General features: G+C 42.0%; 3 protein-coding genes across 3 annotated transcripts in view; 2 read left to right on the forward strand and 1 right to left on the reverse strand.

Annotated features, from left to right (window-relative positions):
* The first annotated feature begins 105 nt into the window (after positions 1-105).
* On the forward strand, positions 106-14327 carry LOC109486461 (F-box DNA helicase 1-like). The gene is made up of 22 exons (XM_019790290.1): positions 106-865; positions 1125-1304; positions 1732-2075; positions 2861-2991; positions 3724-3847; positions 4356-4543; positions 4951-5070; positions 5614-5711; positions 6028-6106; positions 6435-6524; positions 6900-7119; positions 7507-7585; positions 7909-7995; positions 8251-8387; positions 8799-8898; positions 9200-9324; positions 9915-9990; positions 10459-10647; positions 11111-11224; positions 11619-11725; positions 12183-12317; positions 14121-14327. The coding sequence occupies exons 1-22, from the start codon at positions 124-126 to the stop codon at positions 14325-14327; spliced, it is 3672 nt and encodes a 1223-aa protein (XP_019645849.1). The 5' UTR covers positions 106-123.
* Positions 14328-15394: 1067 nt separating this feature from the next.
* LOC109486462 (galactosylceramide sulfotransferase-like) lies at positions 15395-18120 on the reverse strand. Its single transcript, XM_019790291.1, has 4 exons — positions 17945-18120; positions 17464-17649; positions 16633-16740; positions 15395-16148 (listed from the first exon to the last, which is right to left on the reverse strand). The coding sequence occupies exons 1-4, from the start codon at positions 18118-18120 to the stop codon at positions 15395-15397; spliced, it is 1224 nt and encodes a 407-aa protein (XP_019645850.1).
* A 6484-nt stretch (positions 18121-24604) lies between these two features.
* LOC109486463 (galactosylceramide sulfotransferase-like) overlaps positions 24605-24758 on the forward strand; it is a 6152-nt gene continuing 5998 nt past the window's right edge. Inside the window, exon 1 of the mRNA XM_019790292.1 lies at positions 24605-24679. Within this exon, the coding sequence (XP_019645851.1) occupies positions 24605-24679 (75 nt within the window). The remainder of the gene's footprint in view (positions 24680-24758) is intronic.

Genomic DNA, 24758 nt, shown 5'->3' on the forward strand with positions numbered 1-24758 from the left:
ACAGCCGCTAGGTGCCGCTCTTACAGAGGTCAGAGGTCAAACGTCTGTTTTTGTGTACTGAATGGAATGCTTTGCGTTTGAATTTTTGCCCAAATTCACTGAACACCGAACAAAGTGGACGCCATGGAGTGTGAGGAGGTACAAGAAGAGCTACAGTCTCCTACAAGGTCATCGGTTTCTCTTCCAGAAGGTCAGCAAAATGGCGGTAACGCCCGAGATTTCGAACACTTGAAAATCCCCCCTCCCCCCAAGATGGCCTCCACCAACCCGTCTGGACTTGCCCAAACGACAACTTCAGCTGAAGACGGGCCACAGGAAAAACGGAGAAAGATCACCATGGACCCGGGGGCGTGTCTGGAATACTCCAACTCTGAAGTAGGTGCGAACCCTCTCAAAAATCCTCTGTTGGTGAAGAAGAGTAGCAAGAACATCAATGAAATTCTCATGCCACGGAAACCAAGGGACAACAAAAATGGAAAGAAAGTGCCCACCACAAGTTCTGGCCGGGTGTTCACAAGGTTTAGAAAGGCCAGTACCTTTACTTCGACTCAATCCCAAGGCGTGGCAGGCGCGAACTTGGCAATGAACAACAGAATGAAGGATTCCAAAATGGACGACTTTTTCATCAGAGACAACAAAGACAACTCCAGAAATCCATCCAAAAACCCTTGCACATCTTCGCCAGACAAGAGTACTCACAACTCGAAGGGACAGAACTTCAAAAGGACATGGACAGGAACACAAAAGGCGTCAACATCATCAACTATAACAACAGAAACATGTCTACGGACACCGACAAAGACTAGTAATATTGCAGCATTTTCCATGTCTTCTCCGAGTTCCAGTTCACAAAAGACTAGCCCAGGTTTGTTTGTAGACTGGTTTATTTTATATCATTTTCAAGCATGTTTGCAGCTCTAGGGCTGAATGGCACAGTTTGTACAATGCCACATAATGATGAAAATATACAATATATTATATATTCTAACTAGTTAAAATACACACTTAACTTGTTATTAGTTAACATACACACTTAAGTTATACAAATTTGGTCAATACTACAATAAAATTCTTGTAATTTGTATACAATTACTAAATACTTTATATTCTACAATTCAAAACAGGTGCTCACAGAGTCAGTCCAGGGTCCAGGGTGTTCAAATGGCCGCCTAAGAAATCCTCCCAGTCAGTGCCGATCACTACATCACCAGACACCACAACTCACATCTTTGTGTGTAGTCCTGACAGGGGTCATGTCAGGTCATCTGGTGCCTTGTCTTGGACTTCTAGTTCAAGTTCACAAAGTAGTGCTGGGTCTTCCTCGTCTGGACAAACGTCTACAAGTGATTCCTCTTCACCAAGTGCTGCTGGGGTTGTGAGGAACATCTTTGGTAAGGCAGCGGATGGTACAGGTGGTTCTTCAGGTAATTTTAAAAAACTTGATCAAGATTGAAATTAAGTTTAAGTGACTGAGGGTGGAATGAAAGATGCTTTTACTAGTAGACTTTTTCTAGTTTTAGTATATACATGTATATATTAAGTGAATACTTGACTTAATGTTAGAAGAACAACAATAAGTGAATGATTTTTAGAACAAATTTATTTGCCCAGGGTGGCCTAGCCTATCTCCATGTCATAGCACTTGTTTACTGTATGTCCCTGGAAAACATACATTACAGTACATATAACCTCATACATACAGACATGGCCATGGTTTATGTTTTTATACAGTTTCACAGGCACAGCCAGCCTCCAAAGAAGGTGAACAGCAGCAGTCATCACTGGACGACTCAGAACTAGACACCCTCCTGGCCAACTACAACATGGACCAGTGCACATCCCAACAACGCACTAGCACGGACAACAGCAACAAGTTCGGCCTGTTTGGCGTCTCCAGCAGTTGCCATGGAAACGATGACGACAGCTCTGACGGGGAAGACTCACGGCCAAACCCGTTTGAGATGTTACCAGACGAGCTGTTGGAGAACATCTTCTGTCAGATGCCGATGTTGGACCTGTGTCTGCATCTCAGCCTGGTGTGTCAGCGCTGGAGGGAACTTATTCAGAGGGAGACGGTGAGGAGTTCTATGCCTGAATTGGGTAGGGTTAGGATTAGGCACGGTTCTGGATAGTCTCTGCTTATCCAAGAACATAGATTTGCCCAGGCACAGTCCTGGATAGTCTCTATATAGTGTATGTATCCAAAAACGCAGATTTGCAGATGTTGGACCTGTGTCTGCACCTCAGTCTGGTCTGTCAGCGCTGGAGAGAACTTATCCAGAGGGACACCGTGAGTAGTTATTTTATCTAGAATTGTGCTTGTCTACATTGTAGTTCTGTGACTGAATGGGTTAGGGTTAGGATCAGGTATTACAGTTATGGATCTGAGCCTGGTGTGTCAGCGCTGGAGGGACATCATACAAAGGGACACTGTGAGTATACAGAAGTGTGCCTATCGGGACCAGGCACGGTTCTGGATAGCCTCTATTGTATCCAGAACCGTGTTTACTACAGTAGTTCTAAGCCTGAATGGGTTAGGGTTAGAATCAGGCATGGTTCTGGATTTCAAGAAAGTAGGTTTGTCCCAGGCACAGTTCTGGGGCAAATCTACGGAAGTAATCTTTATTTTGTACAGTCAAACCTGTACAAGTGACATGTGAACACTTTCTGATGGCCCCTTATATAATTTTTCCCATATATTACTTACATAATTTTTGCCATTGACACAACCAATAAGAATCTTATCTATAGTGACCACCTGTACATGTCCACATAGACCAGATTTTAGCGGTTTTCTTGTTCAATTTATGACTGTATTTCCAACTCTAACCAGCTGTCCTACATTTTCTAATCTCACCAGTTCATCCCATGGAAGAAGAAGTACCACAAGCTGAAGCAGGGGTGCCCTGAAACTGTCCAGGAGGTCAATGACCTGATGAGAACACACAGCATCACGGCTACAAAGGACGGCTGTCTGCTTCAGCTCATCAGGTAAACAAAGGGTTCAGTGGCGTAAAAGTTTTTCATATTTGCTGCCGATCTCGAGTTTTGATAGCTAGCAAACATGAGATTGAGAGGTCACAGGTTTGATTGCTGTAATTCCTGGCTTATAGACATTATGTCCTTGGGAAAGGCAGCTTACACGACTTTGAATGGGGAAGTAAAAGGTGGTGTAAGGAGAGGGATGAGCTTTCCCTTCCTGTTCCGTGCCCTGAACACAGTGGAGTAACAACCCACTGCCCCTACAGCCTCAAACAAGGCTGGCAATGAAAACATACATTGCCATGGCGACAGTGGTTGCTGTTAGGGTTATTGTTTGCATGGCACTGCCATCATTTCATGATTTTGAGGAAGACTTGGTACTTGTTAAGTCTAGACAGATACAGTGCACTCCTCCCCTGAGTGTATAGTGAACGAGCCCCAGGGTTACAGAAAGTATGGCCATCCGGAGCAGAGAGATCTTCCCATTGCAAGGGTTTCCAGGAATGTGGGCATAGATGTGGGTCAGAGACATGCCTGTGGACATTCCATTCCTGTGGACAAAATGCCTGTACAATTCCTATAATTCTTGCAGACTGCACACAATACTGTACCATTAGGCTCCTCCCTGAGACGTCGCCAAAAAAGGTTACAGGACTAGTACTGCCTTTTACATTTTTTTCTACCACGTGCAGGGCATGGTCAGTTCTAAATCTCTTGTTGCTGAAAACTTTATTTCCCCAGATACATGTCTAGTTGGCAGAAGCGAGAGGAGGCGGCCATCTTGTCTCGCCTACAGACCCACCCCCTGTCTACAGCAGCACAGGACCTCATCAGGACCAGGGCAAAGGACTGTCTTATAGATGGGGTGAGAACTTTACAGTAGTGGTAATACTATAGAACCAAAAGGTCCTGGGTTCGATCCCCGGACACCCCCAGTCTGCATCAGCACAGGACCTCATCAGGACCAGGGCTGGGGACTGTCTTATAGACGGGGTGAGATTAACATTAAGTGCTACTAGTACTGAGTATCTGCTTTGGAAACAATAGCCATTCCTTCAATTACCAGAGTTGAGGTGTTCAAAAACTTTTTTTTCCTAGAACTTTGTAGAGTGGAACTCATTGCTGTAGGTGCATTATCATTAGATAGCTTTAAACAATGATTGCAGTTAGATGTGCAAAGATTTAGGTGTAACAAGTCATTCTATGTAATCAGCTACCTCTGTGCCACTTACTTGTGAAGCAGGTGTGTTATGCAGAATTTTAGTTATACTGGCCATATAGATACAGGTACAAAAATGTCCTAATTGACTTCTGTAGGTGTCACAGTGAAACATACATGTACTGTAACAGTTACTGTTCTGTATACCTGCTAGGCCTGTCCAGCCTGGTCAGTGGTGGCGGCTGTGGTGGTCCTGTCCACTTCGGTCAGTGATATCCAGACCCTTCTGCGTGTGCTGACCAGACACCCCACCCCCTGTATGATAGTGGACGTGCTGGAGGGACTGTACTGTATCGCTACTCTACTCTTCTCTCTGAGGACTCACTTCAAAATCAACATGGGGTGAGAACTATTGTTGTCACCTAATTTGAAAATTTTATAGCACTGATGGATTTTTATACAGTAGATGATAATATATGTATTAGCATTATGCAATTTGCAAAGTGACCAGTCTGAAATAGAAAGAAACCCTTTCTCTCAAGCACTTTGCAATATGTTAGTTGTCAACAGTGAGTTGTGTAGTGGAAAGAGTATGTTGCTACATTGTAAGAAAAAAGAACTGTTGCAATGTAAAGCAAGTAGGTTCAATCTAGCTACTTGCTACATTGTGCCTAGTTAGTCCTTAATCTAAAGCAACATTGAAGAGAGTCAATGATGATTTTAAAACTGTGTCCTTCCAGTCTCCACTACCGTCTGTTCTACACCCTGTACCTGTATGAGAACTGATAATAATGAACCGTGTGTTCCAGCCTCCACTACCGCCTGTTCTACACCCTGTACCTGTATGAGAACGCCTCCTCCGTCTCCTGTGGTCAGCTGACTGCTCTCAAGGGCAAACCCAGAGGTCAACAGTCCATGATGAGACACAGGTCAGAGGGCAAAGTTCGGTGTTCTAAACTTTCGCATTCCTTAATAATGGCATACGAAAATTGCTGTGTTTTAGATCTGATTTTAGAAAGGTCAGTGTTCTAGCCAGGATTTTTTCATAGCTTAGGGGTCGGGTACAGAAGAGCAACTTTTGTGGCACAAATCACACATTGAGCCGAAATATTTTAAAACTCATAACCCCCTGAGACACTATTTCTTGTTTAGTGAGGAACAGATTTTGTGAAGTTAAGGTTTTTTGCTATAGCTTCATTCTTAACTTATATTTTCATTTTTTTGCAAGATTTATGAAGGTTCTCCCTCCCCAAACACCCCTATGGTGGTTGAAACTTAGCATAGGTGTCAAAATTATAGCATAGGGGTCAAAATTATAGCATAGGGGTCAAAATTATCGCATAGGGGTCAAAATTATAGCATAGGAGGCCCCTATGCTAAAAAGGCCTGGCTGGAACACTGAAGGTGAATCTACAGATACATCAATTTTCTGAAACACATAATGTGTTATTTCTGACATTACTGTATCACAGATCAGGCAAAGACCGAGTGCGCCTGTCTCATGAACAACTCCGGATCATCAACCATGAACTCAAACCCAGAGAAACCATCAAGATTATTGCATTTGCAGGTAAATACAAGTTCACAATCACACACAATTCTCTAAATTAGTCTAATATTAAACTGAGTCTAAACTGAACACAGCTTACTGTGTGTGAACAGTGCTAATGATAAGATCTGGCTCAAGTGTTTGTTTGAACCTCACTGCCGTCTTTGTAGCTAAGGAATTTTTCACTGTCTTGTATGTTGATGTTCTGTTATTCATGTCTGTCATTGTACCAAATATACGTGTGACTGTGATGTAAAAATTTTGTAGTGTGGTGAAGAGCTTGGCTTAAATGCATTTTTTGTTTCCAGTTTGATGTAGTGAACTGTGTATTTTGCAGGTACAGGCAAGACTACAACCCTGGTAGAGTACACCAAGCTCCGTCCACACATGAAATTCCTCATGCTGGCCTACAACAAGTAAGAGTCAGTTTTTTAAGAGTGTGGACATGAGGGTAGCACCTAAACATTTGTTTCATTTCTTGAACTTCATTGTCAGTATTGTGGACTATAAATGTAGAAACAAGGACGAATTCATCAAAAGATTACAAACATTGCAGACATTGAGCGGGTGTGTACATTAAACAATATACACACTAAGCATTAAAACAAGGGCATGTCATGATCAGATCCTGGTGTTTGATTGAAAGATTGTTTAGTTCCTTCTACAGCCATTCTTCCCAGTGTACAGTCTACTACGATTCAAAATCTAGAGTCTGATTTTCCTGCTTTTGTTGTCCATACACAGATCCGTCCAGGAGCAGGCAGTTAAAATATTCCCAGGAAATGTGGAGTGCAGTACTGTCCACTCTCTGGCATACTCTGACTGTGGAGAAAGGTATGTTTCAGCTTTGGTATTAGGAGCATGTTGGCAGAACTTATACTGCGCCTGCGTGAAACCCTGATTTTTCACGGTTTTCGTTGGATGTCTGGTCACTGTTGCATCAGAATTTTGCCTGTTGCAGATGATGACGATATCTACAGATGAAATGGGACCTTACATACGTGAATACGACCTTATATGAGACATTCTATACACAATATATCATGGGTTTCACACAGGTGCAGTACGTTCTGCCGACGTGCTGGTATTAAGGCTCAAAATACTTTTCTTTATACATCATGTACCAGTTTGCAAGAGATGTTTGTGGAAAAGACTGAAGTGCTCATACTGTTTTTAGTGATAACCTTTACAATTTTTTTAAAAATTCAGATTTCAACACAAGCTGATCAAGTACGGTGTAAAGACTGACGATATCGCCAGAAGCCTTCGGAAACACAGTCGGTATAACTACGTGTTCGCCAAGTATGTACTGGACACTCTGACCAACTACATAGCGTCTGCTGAGGATGATGTCACCACTGCCCACGTGCCTGACACCAAGCCGGGAAAGGGTGGGACCAAAGTGCCAATCTCTCACCAGGACAAACTGGTTGGTGGAAAGTTTAAACCATCTTACTTACTTTTATGGTTCTCAGTGTTACTAATTTTTGTACCCATTTTGTGCTACCTATTCATTTTGGTTTTACATGTTGTATAATTGTTTTCATGTTCACTGACATCCTTGGAAATCAGCAAAGAAAAGCTGTAGGGGCAAGCCAGTTGTTAACATGTAATAAATGAAATAGATAAAAACTTTTTGAATTAAAATGCTGGTAATGTAATTGGTTTGATAATGACTCTTTTCATGAATATCTATAATATATACTTCTTGCTTGTAGTTTTACATGACACTGCAAAAAGTATCCTAGAAAGCATTTGTCTCTGAAGGTATAAAGATGATGGCAGAACTTACAATTGTTGAATTTGATCTTCACAGGCAATAGCAGAAGAAGCCCAGCAGATTTGGGACCGAATGTCTGATCCAGGGAACCGTGATGTCTGGATAAGTCATGATGGTGAGCACCATCTTGTGTTTCTGTGTCACATATGATGTTATTATGATCAACTAAAAAGGTAACATATGCAAAGCAAATGCATAATGTTTACCTTCACCTGGTTTAACCCAACAAATTACTACTCTGTTTATTCTAACCCCAACTCTGTCCTTTCAGTTGCTACATAATGTAATCCAACACCAAAGGGTGTCTGCTGCAACACCAGTTACCTAGCTTGGTGGCAGCCATCTGGTCCAGGTCATTGACCTTATTTGTTTGGAGGAGAAGAAGGAAAAAAAAAACAGAGCAAAAACAATTTGTTCAATTTCTCTGTCTCTATCCAGGTTACTTGAAAGTGTACCAGTTGAGTCGTCCACAGATCACAGACTATGATTGTCTGCTCATAGATGAGGCTCAGGACTTAACTCCAGGTAAAGGAATTGCTACTGCACGTTCATTTGTATCCATATGTTTGCTTGTACTGTAGGTATGTCTGTAGGTAGGTTTGTCTGTCCTTTTGTTGGGTAAAGATTATTATAATGTGTCACCTAGCACACTTTGCTTGAAGTATGTCAGACTGCAAACCACACAAAATGTAACTACCTAGGATAGTCTATAAGTACATGTAGTCCCTGTTGGGACTTTTCCATTTGGTTTTAGCTGTCTCTCACCATTGTTTCCCCCAGCCATCAATGATATCCTGTTAAGGCAGGATGTGGCCAAAATCCTGGTGGGAGACCCTCACCAGCAGATCTATACATTCCGAGGGGCCAAAAATGCTATGCAGGAAACGGCATGTACACACACGTACTATCTCACACAGGTTAGTACAGTTTTATCCCTCTGTGTCTGTATAAAGTTTCTGTTTTGAACTTGAATGAAGAAAAGTGGTATGGAGTATAGCTTCATGAGCCAAGGATTGTGGTGATCCAAAATTTTTTCCAAAGAGTAGAACTCGCTGCCTCCAAGTACAGTACGGGAATCATCAATCACTAGATAATCTTAAACAATGCTTAATTTAGATGTGCAAAGGTTCGTTGAACAGGTTGTTCGATGTGATATAGAGCCAGCTGCCGCCGGGCCGCATGCTTGCAAAGCTGGTTTGTTGGAAACAAAATGTGGTTTAAGTTTTAACCAGCTATACAGATACAGAACCTGGTGTGTTACACAGAAGAACTTGTTTGATGCAGATTTTGAGTTTTGCTGACTTTTCCAATCTTTCTCTACCCTCCAGTCCTTCCGGTTTGGCCCAGAGATAGCGTATGTTGCTGCTTGTATGTTGAATGTCTTGAAAGGTGTGAAAACAAAGACATTGGTGGGCAGCAGCAAGACAGGTGAGTTTTCTGGAAATAAAATTATACTAAAATACTTATTCGTTTGAATTTACTGTTTAGGGTCTAAAGATTTCTTTATATATTTATGTACATCGACATTTTTGTTGTTGTGTAAACTTTAAACTATTTTGATTCCAGTTCTATGCTTGGTATTTGTCTTCCCTTTTGCTTTTGAGTAAATGATAAAAAGAATGATTACGAAAGAAAAAGATTTCTGTAGCTTTGAAATTTGCTTCCTGTACCCTGGAACAAAGATTACTCTCTGATTATAGTTAAAGATTTTTTTCCTATCCCCATATAGGTACTGTGCTGGGTACGAAACAGGGTCAGGAAGCTGTGATCTGTCGGATGAACTTCACCCTGTTTAATGAAGCAGTCCGACTCACCAACCCCAGCAAACCTCCTGTTAGGATCGCTTTTGTTGGGGTAGGAACAGTGTTTATCAATGGTCATGTCCTTGTAAGGCCACACCAATTTAATTTGTTAGTGCTCAGATTTTTTCAGAAAAATATAAAGCAACAGGGCAAAAAAATAAAACAGGTCCAGGCATCCTATTATAGCCCCAAATGCTACAAAAGGAGCCATGAAGTCAACACAAAAGGCTGGGTTAATATTTAAACAATTTTGAACTTCAAACCACTGCATTGATAGATGGAAAAACTGTAATAACTAGGAAGAAAAGGACTTTCCTCAACTGTTAGGGGCAAAATATGAGCATATTTGAGTTGATTTAGAACCAGAATCTTTTTTTTTTTTGCAAATCAGAAAAAAATGAAGAGGCAAATTCGAGAACCAACAAATTAAATTGGTGTGGCCTAACGCCTAGCAAAAAATGTTGTGTTTCCTGTTTCCCAACCGACCCTAGGAAAAACTGCCGGCCCTAGCTTTGTTTTGTGTTGACCCCTAGCCTGCAATTAAGGGACATAAATTTTTCAAGCTGATCGACCATTTCTGGTCCCCTCATACTTTTTTTCTTGTATTCACTGTTCAACTATTGCTGTTTTTTTTTCCTTTAGGGCCTGGCAGGGTATCAACACAACAGGATTCTGGACATCTATTACCTCTCCCTCAGTCCTGAACAGAGGAGAAAAAGTAATTTGAACTCTCAGCATTGTATTGTTGGTCAGACATTCACTATTATGCTGTGTACAGTATTCAATTGTATAAGACCTTTATTGTATGTTAAAATTGATGCTCTTACAAGCTAAGCACAGCACATGGTGATAAAGTAGTGCTAGGTATAATTACATTCATATAAGATTCTGGTATAGTATTACAACTACAATGGCTAATGTATATACATTAATAATTTTGTACTAGTTCTATTGTACAGGCTCAACTTCTCGCTTCTTAAGACAGTTCTACATGTACATGTATGTGTAAGAACAGATGGAGCTTAAGATGAGAATATGTTAAGATATAAGTTTTTCTTTGCTATCTAAACACAACATGTAGAAAAGGCTAAGAAACTCATCTTGTACTTGATTGAAGAGAATTTTCCTCTTTTTTTTGTTAGTCTGTGCATTACAGGATCCCAATGCTCCTGTTGTGTTTTTGCAGAAAATGTAAAGGTTCGCGATCACTTCATTGAAAAGTTTACCAGCCTGCGCAAACTGAAGGAGTTTGCAGAGAAAGCTCAAGATGTGGAACTCGGTGGGAAGATCAAGATCGTGGAGGTTCATCGTCACAACACGCCCAAGTTCATCAAAAGGATCAAAGAAAGAACAACAGACGACTTGAAGACAGCTGGTAAGGCTCTGGAATATACTTATTTGTTTCTTAAGATTTTACTAGTATACATTGTGAAAGGATTGGTACACTGTATAACAGGTGACTGTCACCTTTTTGAGATATTAAACCTGAGACCAGACTGTAAGGTTTGAACCACTCACACCGGGAAGGTCCCCTACTCTTTTCGATAAGTGCGGTGGGTTCTTTCGAGGTGTGGCTCTCCTCAAACATAGGGCCTGCAGCTTTACATTTTCATTTGAGAGGACGTCCATAACCAAAGCTTTAACCTTAAGGTACTCGATCCTGGAACCTTTAGAGTTGTCAGCCCAAACCACAAGACCATCTTAGCTCACTTGCAGAAACATCTTTACTTAGCTTGCTGCCAGCAGAAACATGTGAAACTGGACTGTTAACATAATTATACTGCTTGTATGGAAGTTCTGTTTTGTTTTCTGTTCATTTGTATGTTTTTCCTCCACAGATGTAGTGTTGACATCAGCTCACAAAGCCAAGGGGCTGGAGTTTGATACCGTGAGACTGGCTGATGACTTCTGTGGAGCGAGTTCTCCTATGGCACCGGACAAGCCAGAATGGGGTAAACTTATGACTCGATATTTAGATTTGGATTATCTTGTTGTACTTAACTCTTTTAAGTTAACTGACAAGCCATGACATATTTTCACTATTAAGTTGCTCTGAGTCAGTGTGCCTAAAACTAAGAAACTCAATTCAATTTGAATGCTGGGAGAACATGGTATGAGCTCCCTGGCACATTTCATCATACGCTATCCATAAAGTCTTGTGCGAATAAGGTCATGTGTCTATAACCATAACTATTGTGGGCTTACGTTCAGACGTGATTGGTCATCAAGCATCCAGATAAATTTGACAGTGGTCATTAAAAAATTGATCCTTATGTACCCTTTTTGTTGAAAGTTGAGCAGCACTGTCAATTCAACATCGCTTTCAATATCGTTGTTTTCCCTTAGAAAAACTGGAGGAAGATGAGAAGAACCTCCTGTATGTAGCAGCCACCAGGGCCAAGAAGAGTCTACTGCTGACCCAGACAGCCATGCTGGTACTGAAGGATGTGCAAGTCAGTTCTATATCTCAATTTAAACCCTTTTAATCCTTACTAGGTCTTCTGCTGGTTCTGTAATTACCTAAAAACTGATAATCTAACTTTCAATCTTGCTGATGCTGATTCAGTTCTACAATTACATATACCTGTACCTTAAAACTGGTGGTTTAAAAAAAAAGAAAGCATGTAGGATGTACCAGAAGTCTCCTTGAAGGATGTGCAAGTGAGTTCTTTATCGAACTGCCTTTCCAGTCCTTGCAAACCATGATAACAGGAAGGATTTACACTGATACATACAAAATGTACAACTAATACAGTTGTAAAAGCAATGTAATTAGCACTGTTTAGTTATATCATACAATTGTATGAGTGATAATGGATTGGGATCTATGATGTACAATTCATAAATACAAACTGTTTCTAATTCCCAGAAGATTGAAATATTTGATTTCTTGTTCCTTTTGTCCCCTAGGAGCAGTTTATCTACCCCTCCCTGACCCAGGAGTTGTTGAACTCAGGTGTGGTTCTCACCTGTACCAACACCAGGTGTGGTCAGGCTGTACCTGCTGACAACCTGCTCACCATGAACAGGAGGACTGTCACTTATGTGAGTTTCTTTGTTTTGTTGGTGAAGGTTAGCCGCCCAGGAAATAAGCCAAAAAGCAGTTACTCAAGCAACTGGATATGATTTCGGAAAGGTCAGACGTTTCAGGTAGCATCCACTACCTTTTGTCAGTGACTCTGCAGACTTGTAGTGGATGCTACCTGAAACATCTGTCAGTAACCATTTCCAAAATCATATCCAGTTGCTTTTTTGGCATATGCTGCTGGTGTATTGAAAACTGTGCTTTATCAAGAACCATACTCAGGCACAGTTCTGAATAGTCCTTGTGTATCCAGAACCGTGCTTTATCCAGAGTCATGCTCAGACACATTTCTGGATTGTCCATGCATATGCAGAACCGTGCCTAGAGCAAAGCTACATTCTTGGATACACGTAGACTATCCAGAACCATGCCTGATCCTAACCATTGACCATAACATCCTTCTGCAAAAACTCAGTGCCTTTGGAATCATTGGCTCTACAGCTAAATGGTTCCGATCGTACCTCTGTGAGCGATCTCACTGCACAGTTGTTAATGGACAAACATCCAATTTCTGTAATGTTGATTGTGGAGTGCCGCAAGGCTCCATTTTGGGACCGCTTTTGTTTGTAATGTATGTAAATGATATGCCAAAATGCATACAGCACTGCAAAATTGCTTTATATGCTGATGACACTGTGGTATACTTCAGCCATCCTGACTTAGAAACCATACAAAGGGCTCTTCAGTCTGATATGGACCGTCTTCATCACTGGTTTGTGGCTAACTGTCTTTCTGTCAATGCCAAGAAGTGCAAAGCCATGCTTATTGGCACACGGCATCGGCTTAGGGGAAAAGACCAGTTACAAGTATTAATGAATGGAAACCCCCTTGAAGTAGTCCCGGCTTTTAAATACCTTGGTGTAATTGTTGACAGCGAACTGAAATGGGATTTTCATGTTATTCATGTTCTGTCTAAACTAAAACGCGCGCTTGGAATAATGCGTCAGGTCCAACCTTTTGTCACACAATCTGCACTTGTCACCTTGTATAACACCATATTTTTATCACACTTAACTTATGCCTGTACTGTCTGGGATGGTGCCATTTCGGTACAATATGATAAGATGCAAAGAATGCAGAACCGAGTAGGAAAATTGATCTTGAAAGCCCCGTACAGAACACCATCACGGGAAGTCCTCTCTCGTCTGGGATGGATGTCCGTGAGAACTCTACACCGTCAACATAAAGCCATGCTAGTGTATAGGGCCTTGGACAATTCTTTACCACCACATATGCGAGGGGTGTTCATCCGGTATAGAGATGAAGCCTCCAGATCCACCAGACAGAGCACATTGGACAACCTCATCATACCGAGGCCCCAACTGGAAGTGTACAGGCGGTCACTGAGGTACTCGGGGGCGACTGTGTGGAATTCCTTGCCACCACATGTACGAGCAGCCCAGTCATTGGGAACATTTAGAAGTATGACAAGGAACTTGGACTGATAACGGACTGATGATTTGCTATTTATTTTTGTATTATATTTTGATTTGCATTTTGTTTTGATTTTGTATTATATTTTGGTTTGATCTGTAATTCCGTGACCCCGCCCTCACCCTCGACCTTGTTGAAAAGCGGTATGTACCGAACAAGCATTCGAGATTAAATAAAGGCTTACTACTACTACTACTACTACTAACGCTAACCCAATTAGGCATACAAACATGTAGAACTACAATGTAGACAGCCATGGCCCCCACTGTCTAAAGTGCTTCTGTGTTATCAAGGTTCCAACTTTTTTTTTCTTTACCTTTTTCTCACAGGGCACTGGGCATGGACTAGAGGCGCCCCCTGGCCCCCTGTGCCCAAAGTGCAGCAAGCTGCCGGCCCCGGGGTTCCGTGACCTGCTGTGTGACCCCTGTCCTGGGGAGGGGGGTGATGTGGAGGAGAGGGAGGAGGAACTCAGTGATGATGATGATATGAACGTGATGTTCTTCGCCATCCACTACAATCCCTTCTTCAACATGTAGGAGTTAAGTCATGTTGTATAAAAGCCATAGTATGTTCTGTACCAATATACAGTGATGATGGTCAATGGATGATGATGAGGAGTAGCCTGGGTACCATCCAGATTTTGAGAAAACTCTAGCATAGCGGAGTAAAATCTGGCTAGTGCAGGAGGAGTACAGTGATGATGACATGAACATTCTCTTCTTGAACCAAAGTTCAAGGTTCTTTTTCGCAATCCACTATAACCCCTTTTTCAACAGGTAGGGACATCTATTACTGTTGTATAAAAGCCATTATACTGACAGTGTAGAGGTTGCTTCTCAGTATGTTCTGTACCTAATATTGAGAAGCGATGATGTTCAATGGATGAGGAGGAAGAGGAGAAGGAGGAGAACAGTGATGATAACATGAATGTTCTTCGCCATTCACTTAAGTATAACCCCTTTTTCAACAAGTAATAATATTAATAACTGTTCTACTGTTGAGGTTACATTTTGTTGTTCTCAATATGTTCTGTACTAACATTAAGATGTTCAATGGATGAGAAAGAGGAGTAGCCTGTGTACCATCCAGGTTTTGCTCCGCTATGCTAGAATTTTTTCCAGCATAGTGTTTTATGGATGGGGACAAGGATGACATAAACGTTCGTTTCTCTTTCAAAAGGTTACAGTTACTCATTAACAAGCAAAACAGTTAGATGTTCATAGTCATGGTAGCATTCATTATTTACATTACCTTTTGTCAGTAACTGAGAGAGATCTGTCAACAGGTACCATGGATCCAAAGTTTGAGTAAAAGAAAGTCATTTTATTCAACGCACTTTCACGTTATTTTAACCACATTATATAAATTATGACATAATAAGCTTTTAAAACACTTTTTAGAAAGGTTTCAAAGTGTGTACTACCGGTATGTAAAACTTTCACAGTAATCAATTGATTGCTAGGTTGGTTCATTAAAAGTAATTCAAAAAGCAATATTCGAAACTTGCATTTTTGGAACATAAATACACACAAATATAATCTCATCTCAACAGCATTCTGTAAATGATGCTAAAGAATAATTTTTGGATGAAATTTTATCCCTTTTACTTCCTAGAATAGGCTCGTCGTAGAAGCTTGTCAAAAAACATTCTCTTCTTCCCATATACTCCGCAGAGCTCCTGGCCGACAGAAAATGCCTCGTTCCATCTGCTTGGTTTTACCGTCATCTTTCCCTGTTTGTCTCTCTTGTTGGATTTACAGTAATGCGAAACAGCGTGGTTCACATGGATGAAATGTTTTACCTCGCCAAAAAAGTCGTCGCCTTCTTGACTTATTTGCTGGTGAAACAATTCGTTAAAACGTCTGTATAGCATTACGTCGGCAATGTTGTGTTCGTAAAAGGCATGTTCCATCTCTTTAGTGATGGGTACATCGCGTTTATACGTCTGTGTTCTCGTGTGAACGCCCATGGTGTAGAGGATGTTATATAGCGTCCAACACATGCGACGCTTTAGCAAAACCAACGATGCAGGCAAATGTTCTAGGATCATGACAGTCGAGAAATCGTTTTCTATCCCTTCCACGAACTCTTGAACAGCGGTGGAGTTTTCGTAGTCGCTCTCTTTGAGACCCAAGTCGCGTGCCATACAATTTCTGAAGCAATAGTGCTCCCTGTGTTTCGGACTTAGCGGTACTTTGTATTTTGGATCCCAGTAAGCAGGGTTTGTGAGGTATGTAGTGAATAGAGCGGTTCCTCTGCGAGTTTTCTCCTTGAGTCCGGAAAATCTTTTTCCGAGGTTAAAATACAGGAATGCTGACTGGAGCCGTTTCAGTGGTTCTCGTAGGATGGTTATGTACCTAAAAATGAAACAAGATTTAGACGAGAAAAGTAAAATTTGCAGATGTATGATGTTTATTTTCACATGATCTAGCCTAGCAAACTACTGGTCTTAAACACATTCCATCGAAACACATTAATATATCATTAGTGTATGAGGTGACCAGCCCCACCGCCTCTGTCCTGCCACTTGCTACATAATGTAACCCAACACCACAGGGTGCCTGATACAGCACCAGTTATCATGGTGGCAGACGTCTGGACCCGGTCATTGACTTTGTCCAAAAACGTAGATTTTCCCACGGTTTTGGATACGGGTGGACTATCCAGAACCGTGCCTGAGCATGATTCTGGATAGAGCACGGTTCTGGATACGCATGTACTATCCAGAACTGTGCCTGAGCATGGTTCTGGATAAAGCACAGTTCCGGATACGCATGTACTATCCAGAACCATGCCTTAGTATGATTCAGGATAAAGCACGGTTCTGGATACAGAACGTACCTTGTGTCTGGATTCATGATCTGGTGAAAGCGATCCCTGTTGTACATGGCGTGGTGAGCGAAGATGTTCAGGCGTTTTCCGCTGGGTGGATGTAGGTAGGCTCTGTCTCTGTGGGTAATGACATGGAAACAAAAGGTTAAGGACTAGCTGGTGTGTTGCGCCGAAGGGTGGTTATGCCGGATATACAGATATTGTTTAAGACTAAAGAAGTACTCTTCAAGCAGAGGTTGATTGTGGGAGATCGTTTGCTTTTTATATATGTTGGTGGTGGTAGCGACAAAAAAAACGGGCCATATATAAAAAGCAAATGATCTTCCACCATCAACCTCTGCTTGGAGACTATAGAGAAGGTAGTCCTAGAGCCTTTCTGAGGTCATGAGGGCAGTGGGCTGTTAGTCCACTGTGTCTAGGACACGGTATTGGAAGGTATTGGTATTACCTTTTAGTTGTAACGTTACCTCCCAACTATCCTCAAAATGTCTTGCTGAGGGACGACTGCGGTGTGCTAGATTTCTGTAATAGCTCGAGGAATGAATCCACTATACTAATATAAAATGAACAGCGTCTTAAGCAAGTGTGCTTCATTGAACCGCGACGGGGGCCGACATCGTCTACCAGATACCTTTGACCCAGTGTTGACGTCACACTTCAAAGAAGTCACGTGACAAGCTTCACTGGGTCAGTCTACTGAGGAAGACCAGAGTGACTGGTCGAAAGCTCTAGGTGAGATAATTTTTTGTGTTAGACCAAAAGTTTTAACTTTAAACATGTAACTACCAACACAGATTAACTTTCATGATAGTTTAAGTATGCCATACGTTGCTAACTCACCCGATCTTGCCCAGACTGCCTATAATAGAGGCGTCCCTTTTCCGTGGCAGGGCGGCCAGTAATCCATGCTCGTGTGCGAACCGCAGGACCAGGTGGGACACCAGGGAAGACCCGCACTTGTGAACCTTCAGGAACGCCACGTTTAGATGGGGCCGGCAGGTGGTGTTGTCTGTACTGTGTGTGTGGCTAGAGTACAGAGACAAGTTCCTCTGTTATTGAATGGATGCTGAGACCTTTTGACAATTGGTAGCTGTATTTCTTCGTGTAATGTGTATATGATCACACACGCACACACAGTAACACAACTAGTCACAATCACAGAGAGAGAGAGAGAGAGAGAGACACAACTACACACACTTTCAGTTTGCGCGAATTAGACCACGATAAAGACAGACTTCTAACAACAGAGAACGAAATGGCAGGCATATTTTGTCAGTAGAAAAGTAATGAATATCATACATTAGAACATCTATAGTCTTACCTCGATAGCGTGTCTCTGATTTCCGATTCTGCCGCTACAGAACCGGAGTCCCTATGTAAGATTTCACCAGAGTCCTCTGAAGCTGCAGGTGCGCCAGTCGCGTTTATGGCTCCAGGTTCCGTCAGAACGTCCCTCAGTCCCCGCTGATGCGCCAGTTGTGCCTTCGGTTGTAGCATTGATGATAAATCTGACATGACAGGGTACATCCTCAGCAATACACTGTCCTGGAAGGTATAGGTAAAAATAAATGTAATCCCAAAGCCTGAGGCCGTAGGGGCAGTGGGTTTTTGAGGCTGTAGGGGCAGTGGGTTGTTGATCAACGATGTTAGGAGCACGGTATTGGAAGGTGGGACCCATCCCTCGCCTTCTACTTTCATCCCTCTTCCTTTTACCTCCCCAGCCGAAGTCAGGTACCCATTTTACACCTGGGTGTGTAAAGCTCCCTTCCCAAGGACACAGCGTCTAGCCGGTAATGCCCGAGGAATCAAACCCGAGACCTGTCGATCTGGTGTCCACCAGCCTGGCCACGCAATCTTTCGAAGCCGGCCATAAATTTGCATCGGCTCCACAATAGATTTATAACAACAGTTAGTCTGTATTTTCTGGCTGTTACCTTTCTCAGCCTTTCCTTCCGTGCCTTTATTCCCTATGTTTCTGCATAACGTTAATTTAAGATTATTAGACTTTAGCTTTTTTTATTTTGAATACCCCACCTGTACATGGTAGACGGCTCCTCCCACCACGATGACCAGGATGAAGACTGCCTGCAGACGGCTCACCTGCATACTGAAGTTTCCCGACTAAAAACTCAACAGGCAGCGACGGAGAACGCTTAGAATGGTGAAGGCAAGGGGGTAAATATATGGCAGAGGAATAAATAAATGTATGTATTAAGGAATGAATGAATGAATGGATGGATGAATGAATGAATGCCTTCAAGTACCAGAGTTATCAACCAAGGATTGAGGTGTTCGAAAATTCGTTCTTTATTTCCTAGAACTATTGCAGAGTAGAACAAGCTGTCACCAAGTACAGTAGAGGCATTGTCATTAGATAGCTTTAAACAGTGCCCAGAGATAGATTTTCAAGGGTTAGGTGTAACAAGTCGATCGGTGTATATAGCCAGCTGCCGCCGCGCTGCGTGCCTGTGAAGCTGGTGTGTTACGCCGAAAGGCGGTTATACCGGCTATACCGATACAGAATGACGACCATTGTTGCACATTTTTGCCACACTTGGCTAAGTACAGGTCACAACAAAACAGGATACGAACACATACGGTTGACAAGATAAAATTAACTGTCAATAGATAAATTCAACGTCTCCTTCCTTGTAAGTTATACTAAGTGAAAAAAAAGAACAGATTTTATATCATGTGATACTATGTATATGCAAGGATATGTGTTAACTGTGTATATAGTCTTTGGACTTAATAGTACTTCTAGCAGTAACCCGTATGTTGTATTTTGTCCATGACCTTTTCTTTCATGACCTCATGAGGTCAGCAGGCAGGTTCTAGTATCTTATGAATAAACAAAGCCCCAAACAAACAAACAACCAAAAAGTAAAATACCGTCCGTTCCCTTCATCTAGTCACATGTAGGTATACGAGAGATAAAATACTCTTTTTCTGTGATATATGTATCGTGAATAGCAAGAATGAACGTATGAACCAAAAAGTCAACAACCGAATCTTTTCAAACATCGCCTCGAGCACCCTGTTGTGCACATGTCAATACCGCCATGTTACTTTTCAACAATGGAAGATACAGCGATCATTATATCACAATGCCTTCAAATATCAAAGTTATCAACCAAGATTTGAGGTGTTCAAAACTCGTATTTCCCCAGAACTATCGTAGACTGGAATTCGAACTCGTTGCCACCAAGCACAGTTGGGGCATCGTCACTAGAAAGCTTTAAACAACTCCTGCAATCAAATGGGCAAAGATTGAGCATAACAAGTCGTTCGGTGTGATATAGCTAGCTGCAGCCGCGCCGTGTGCCTGCGAAGCTGGTGTGTTACCGGCTATACCGATACAGAAGAAACAGTAACAATGATTGTGCATCGACCCCAAAAAGGTGGACACCTTGCCGAGTTTAAATCTATAAAAAAAACATGTCGACCAGGTCTTTATCTTTGGCAAAAAAATTGTTGACATTAAATGCCGTGTATATGTATGTTGTCTTTTCAAACAAGGACTACGTTACGTTACGTACATGTACGCCTGTAACGTTACTAACCAAAATCTCCAAGCAGATCCCTCTCAGTGGCAAATTGGCCAGGCAGTATCCATTAGCCAGAGAAGGTCGCCGGCCACCGACGGGTGGTGGGAGTAAATACAAAAAAACGGCCATATATAAAAAGCTAACGATCATTCCCCCACAACCTCTGCTTGGAGAGTAACTAACCAAACAACCAACTAAAACAGACATACGGATACTTCATGTACGCACGTACCGCTGGTAGAGTTGAAACAAACAGATTCAAACAGATACAAAGATTTAGTCGATAAAATTCCTGATAGTTCAGACGTGCGTGATAATTATAGTGCAATTTTTGTTTAACAAGGACAAAGTGAGTAGATTTTGTTCAACGGTTTCCGATGCACAACAGTAGTCCCTACCAGACTAACTACGCTGGTTATATATAGGAGAATATTTGCCGGGGGAGTTTGGCCGCCTTGAGGTTTGACTATGCTTCGGAGGGAACGAAACTACCTCCCCGCGGCCGGACTCCCTTGGCCAATTTGATTCTCTTTTTTGCCGAATTCTACGATCCTTATTCCCGTAGAAAGGCCTGGTGGAGGCTAACGCAACAGAAATAACGCGCAAATGTACACCCAGCGTTAATGCTGAATATCTCATATTGTTGGTGTCATAAACATGGGCACGATTACGGTTGTAGTACGCCTAGAAATTTTCTAAGAACTGTAATGATTTAAGAGATCCATTACAGATAAACGAACTTGGTCGAATAATCTAGGTTCTGTGCAATGGTATCTCGTACTTATGTGAACGAAATATGAGAACGACATACTTACGAACACAACGTTAACGTTGAAAAGCTTGTATTCTTGTCAGTTGTTGTGACAGTGCACAGTGCTAGTTCGAAGTATTCCAAGGCCGAGTCACCGAACCACTTAGATTAGCCAACGTGACACAAGAGCATTAGGCCATACTAATTTGACTATTTGGATGCCATCCTCTGGGCACTCCAAAACTGATGCGAGCGTGCAAACAAATCTGTGTGATCTCAGAAGGTTGACCAAATGACTGTACATAGACGTCATGTATTATATATTTACTAGTACCATGCATGTTGTAGAATATAGTATAATGCTAGACGTAGATGTAGTCTCACATTTCACTGTATTTTCTTTCTTATGTTGTTTGTAACTGCAATTAGCCCTCGGGCAAGTATTTGCAATAAACTTTCTAATAATAGTATATATATAATACTAAACAATACATTCCTTGTTTTTGTCCTAGCTTAGTCTTCTTTGCCTTCAAGTACTTTAAAAAAGTCGCAAAATTCATTTAGAAAACAGAGGAAAATTTCTGCGCGCGTGGACATCATCCATATAACCGGTCAGTGTTGCCGTAATTATAAAGGACAAGGCCGCAGTTAAACGGAGCCCTTATGACGTCAACGGATATGGGTGCAGCACAGAAACCTGTTTTTGGGTAGCCTCCGCCGTAGCAGGCTTATAGAGCTGGGGGTTTGGTGGTCTTTGGCTGTTTTCTGATTAGCCTCCGTAGCAGACTTATAGAACTGGGGGTTTGGTGGTCTTCGGCTGTTTTCTGATTAGCCTCGGTAGCAGGCTTATAGAACTGGGGGTTTGGTGGTCTTCGGCTGTTTTCTGATTAGCCTCGGTAGCAGGCGTATAGAACTGGGGTTTTGGTGGTCTTCGGCTGTTTTCTGATTAGCCAAAAAACGGGGGTAATTCAACCATGCCGGCTATATTGTCTATATGCAATCAGAAAATAGCACATAAAAGCTCCTGAAGACCCCCAAACCCCCAGTTTTCGGCGTGCTATGGAGGCTATTTTTGGGTCTTTTTCGCCCTCGGGGGCTTTTAACACAAACAGTTGAGAACCAGGCGGGATAATATATGTCTGCAATGTTGATCTTATTACTTTGTTGTAATCTTGAAAATATCAAACTAGCATGAAAGAATCGTTGAAGCATACAAGATACGTGGCGGTGCCACAGTTAAAATGGGCGTATAATGCTTTGGTTGATGGAAGATCATTTTTCCAGCGCTTAATTCGTGTAACGAGTTGTAATAATGTGTCGAATGTCCATGCTCGTATAGCCTCTACCGGGCTACTAGATATTTGTTAGGCCATGTTGATTTGATTATATGGATGACACCCGCGCGCATGAATTTTCGTCCGTTTCAAAAAAAAAAAAATGTTTCGACCATACTGTAAATCGTACAAAGCAGCTGCAAAATGAGAAAATATGTACGGTAAACTGCAAAAATTTCAAAGAAAATAATAATTCGAAAATACGAAGAATTGCTCAACCTTCATCACCTCGTAAATTTCATAAAGTAGACAACCTTTTTTTGGCCAAACTTTTCATTCTCGAGTTTGCACCAGTTTTGGGGTTCCCAGATGATATCATCCGTATAACCAAATCAACATGCCTTATTACGTTTTGTAACAACCTTGCCTGTCAGTCTGCCCGTCTGAGGTAAGAGATGCGATGCCAACAATTTCCGGCAGGAGGCGCTCGTGTACCGTCCACACGGTCCGTTGACGCCATGGCCTTGCCGTGAAAATTTATGGCCCTGTCATCGTAAATTATACTGTTTGTCTGTGTCGATATCAGTGCGTGGTTCGGTAGCTTCGATAGACCTTGGAATACTTTGTGTGGGCAAAACAATCAGCCAGGACTGTGCACTGTTCGATATAAGACTACAATACAAGCTCTTCAACATTAGTTTCGTAAGTATGTTATTCATTTCGTTTATAGAGGTTTTGAGCACCAAATTCGCACGGATCCTAGTCTATTTGACCTTGAGTAACGTCATTAGTGTTGCCAGATATGTTAAATCTTTTAAATCAGGACTTTTTGTCAAAACGTCTAGTTGTACTTCAACTATAATCGTGCATGTTAGTGTTAACGATATTATACAACTTGGGTGTTTCTTGCTTCATGTCATATATTGGAGTACTATTAAATGCCTACATGTAATTGACAGCTATCCGTATAGTTTTGTTAGTTGGTTGGTAACGTATTCGGCATACGTAACGTAGCCGTCAGTGTAAAATTACTAAAAGCACGGAAACAGTTTTTCTGTGGGTTTGGTGGTCTTCGGCTGTTTTCTGATTAGCCCAGTTCTAAAACGGGGGTAATTCAACCAGGCCGGCTATGTTGTCTATATGGAATCAGAAAATAGCACATAAAAGATCCCAAAGACCCCCAAAACCACCAGTTTTTGGCATGCAATGGAGGCTAGTTTTTCGCTGGTAAGATCCTGTCTACATGTCTGCATACATTGTTAACGCTACGTGACTAAAACAGGGCGAGGCTCGACAATGATAATGAAGACAAATGTATTTCTCGATTGTTTGAAACATAACCTGAGGTTATGGAACGCACAGCTGGCCATGGAGAGAGGTATTTGGCATTTGTTTAAAGCCTCGGTCACAACCCGCCGTACGTGCTTTTTGTCCGTACGTTTTTTGGGAGGCCACGTCTGCTACGTTTTTTCTGAAAACGTGGGGAAGGAGTGGCGTCTACGCACGTCACTCGCACGGTTGCGCTAAGTGTAAGAGTATGGTCTGCACACCAAGTCTGGCCGTGAGAGGTTGCGTGCATCGTACGCTGCGCAAGTGGTAAGTGAGTTGTACGTGCTTACAACGTACGATCTCTGTGCGATTGCAACTTTACCGTAAGGAGGCCGTACTCACACGTGCTTCTTCCGCACGGCACGTACGGGGCACGCGCGTCGCTCGTACTCGCACGCACGGGTGGTGAATCCGCAGACCGCACGCATGAAAAGTTTTACATGCACTTAAAGTTCTACGGCGTGTCTGCGTGCTCCCAAATCCGTAGGATTCCGTACGGATGGAGTACTCATCACGCACGGATGCCCTGCGTTTGCCCACGTTTTTGCACGTAGACAGCACGCAGAAGCACGTACGGCGGGTTGTGACCGAGGCCTGCATGACCTTTTTCGTAAGGCGTAATCAGGCCTTTTTAGTCTTCGTAATCCGTAGCCAGTCTCCCCAAAATTCAACGTAATTCGTAATAGTACATTAGCCGCAAAACTATGTCGTTGTCAGCTCTGAGAATTAAACGTAATTCGTAGTCGGCGGCGAAAAGTTTGCGTACGGTAATTCGTAGGCTTGATAAATGAAAGTTACTAGGTCAGATACACCCTCGCTAAAGAGCCACTTAATTCTATTTTCATCACTTTCCCATATGATGGTACTAGCTTAAGTTAATGGACGGTGTTTTCTTACTTTTCATTAAAAAAGCACCACATACACTGATACTGTAACAGTAGAGTTACAAAAACGTAACTGTAACACACAGAGTACTAATTTCTATACAGCGGTACAAACTTGGTATTTATGATTTAACATATCTCAAAAATAGTATTTTTTTCTCGTATATTTTAGCGTGAACACGTTATCCACCGAGCATGCAGTACAGTCGGTTGTCGCCAGTGTTCGTCCTTCTACTCATGCTCAGTATAGCGCTCTACTACAATGTGCAGGTTGGTATGATTGTATCCATGTTTCTGGACCGTTAATATGCGTTGAGATAATAATTGCAATAATAATAATAGCATATTC

Source organism: Branchiostoma belcheri, unplaced genomic scaffold, assembly GCF_001625305.1.
Source record: "Branchiostoma belcheri isolate BF01 breed outbred unplaced genomic scaffold, Haploidv18h27 scaffold80, whole genome shotgun sequence".
Classification (NCBI taxonomy): domain Eukaryota; kingdom Metazoa; phylum Chordata; class Leptocardii; order Amphioxiformes; family Branchiostomatidae; genus Branchiostoma; species Branchiostoma belcheri.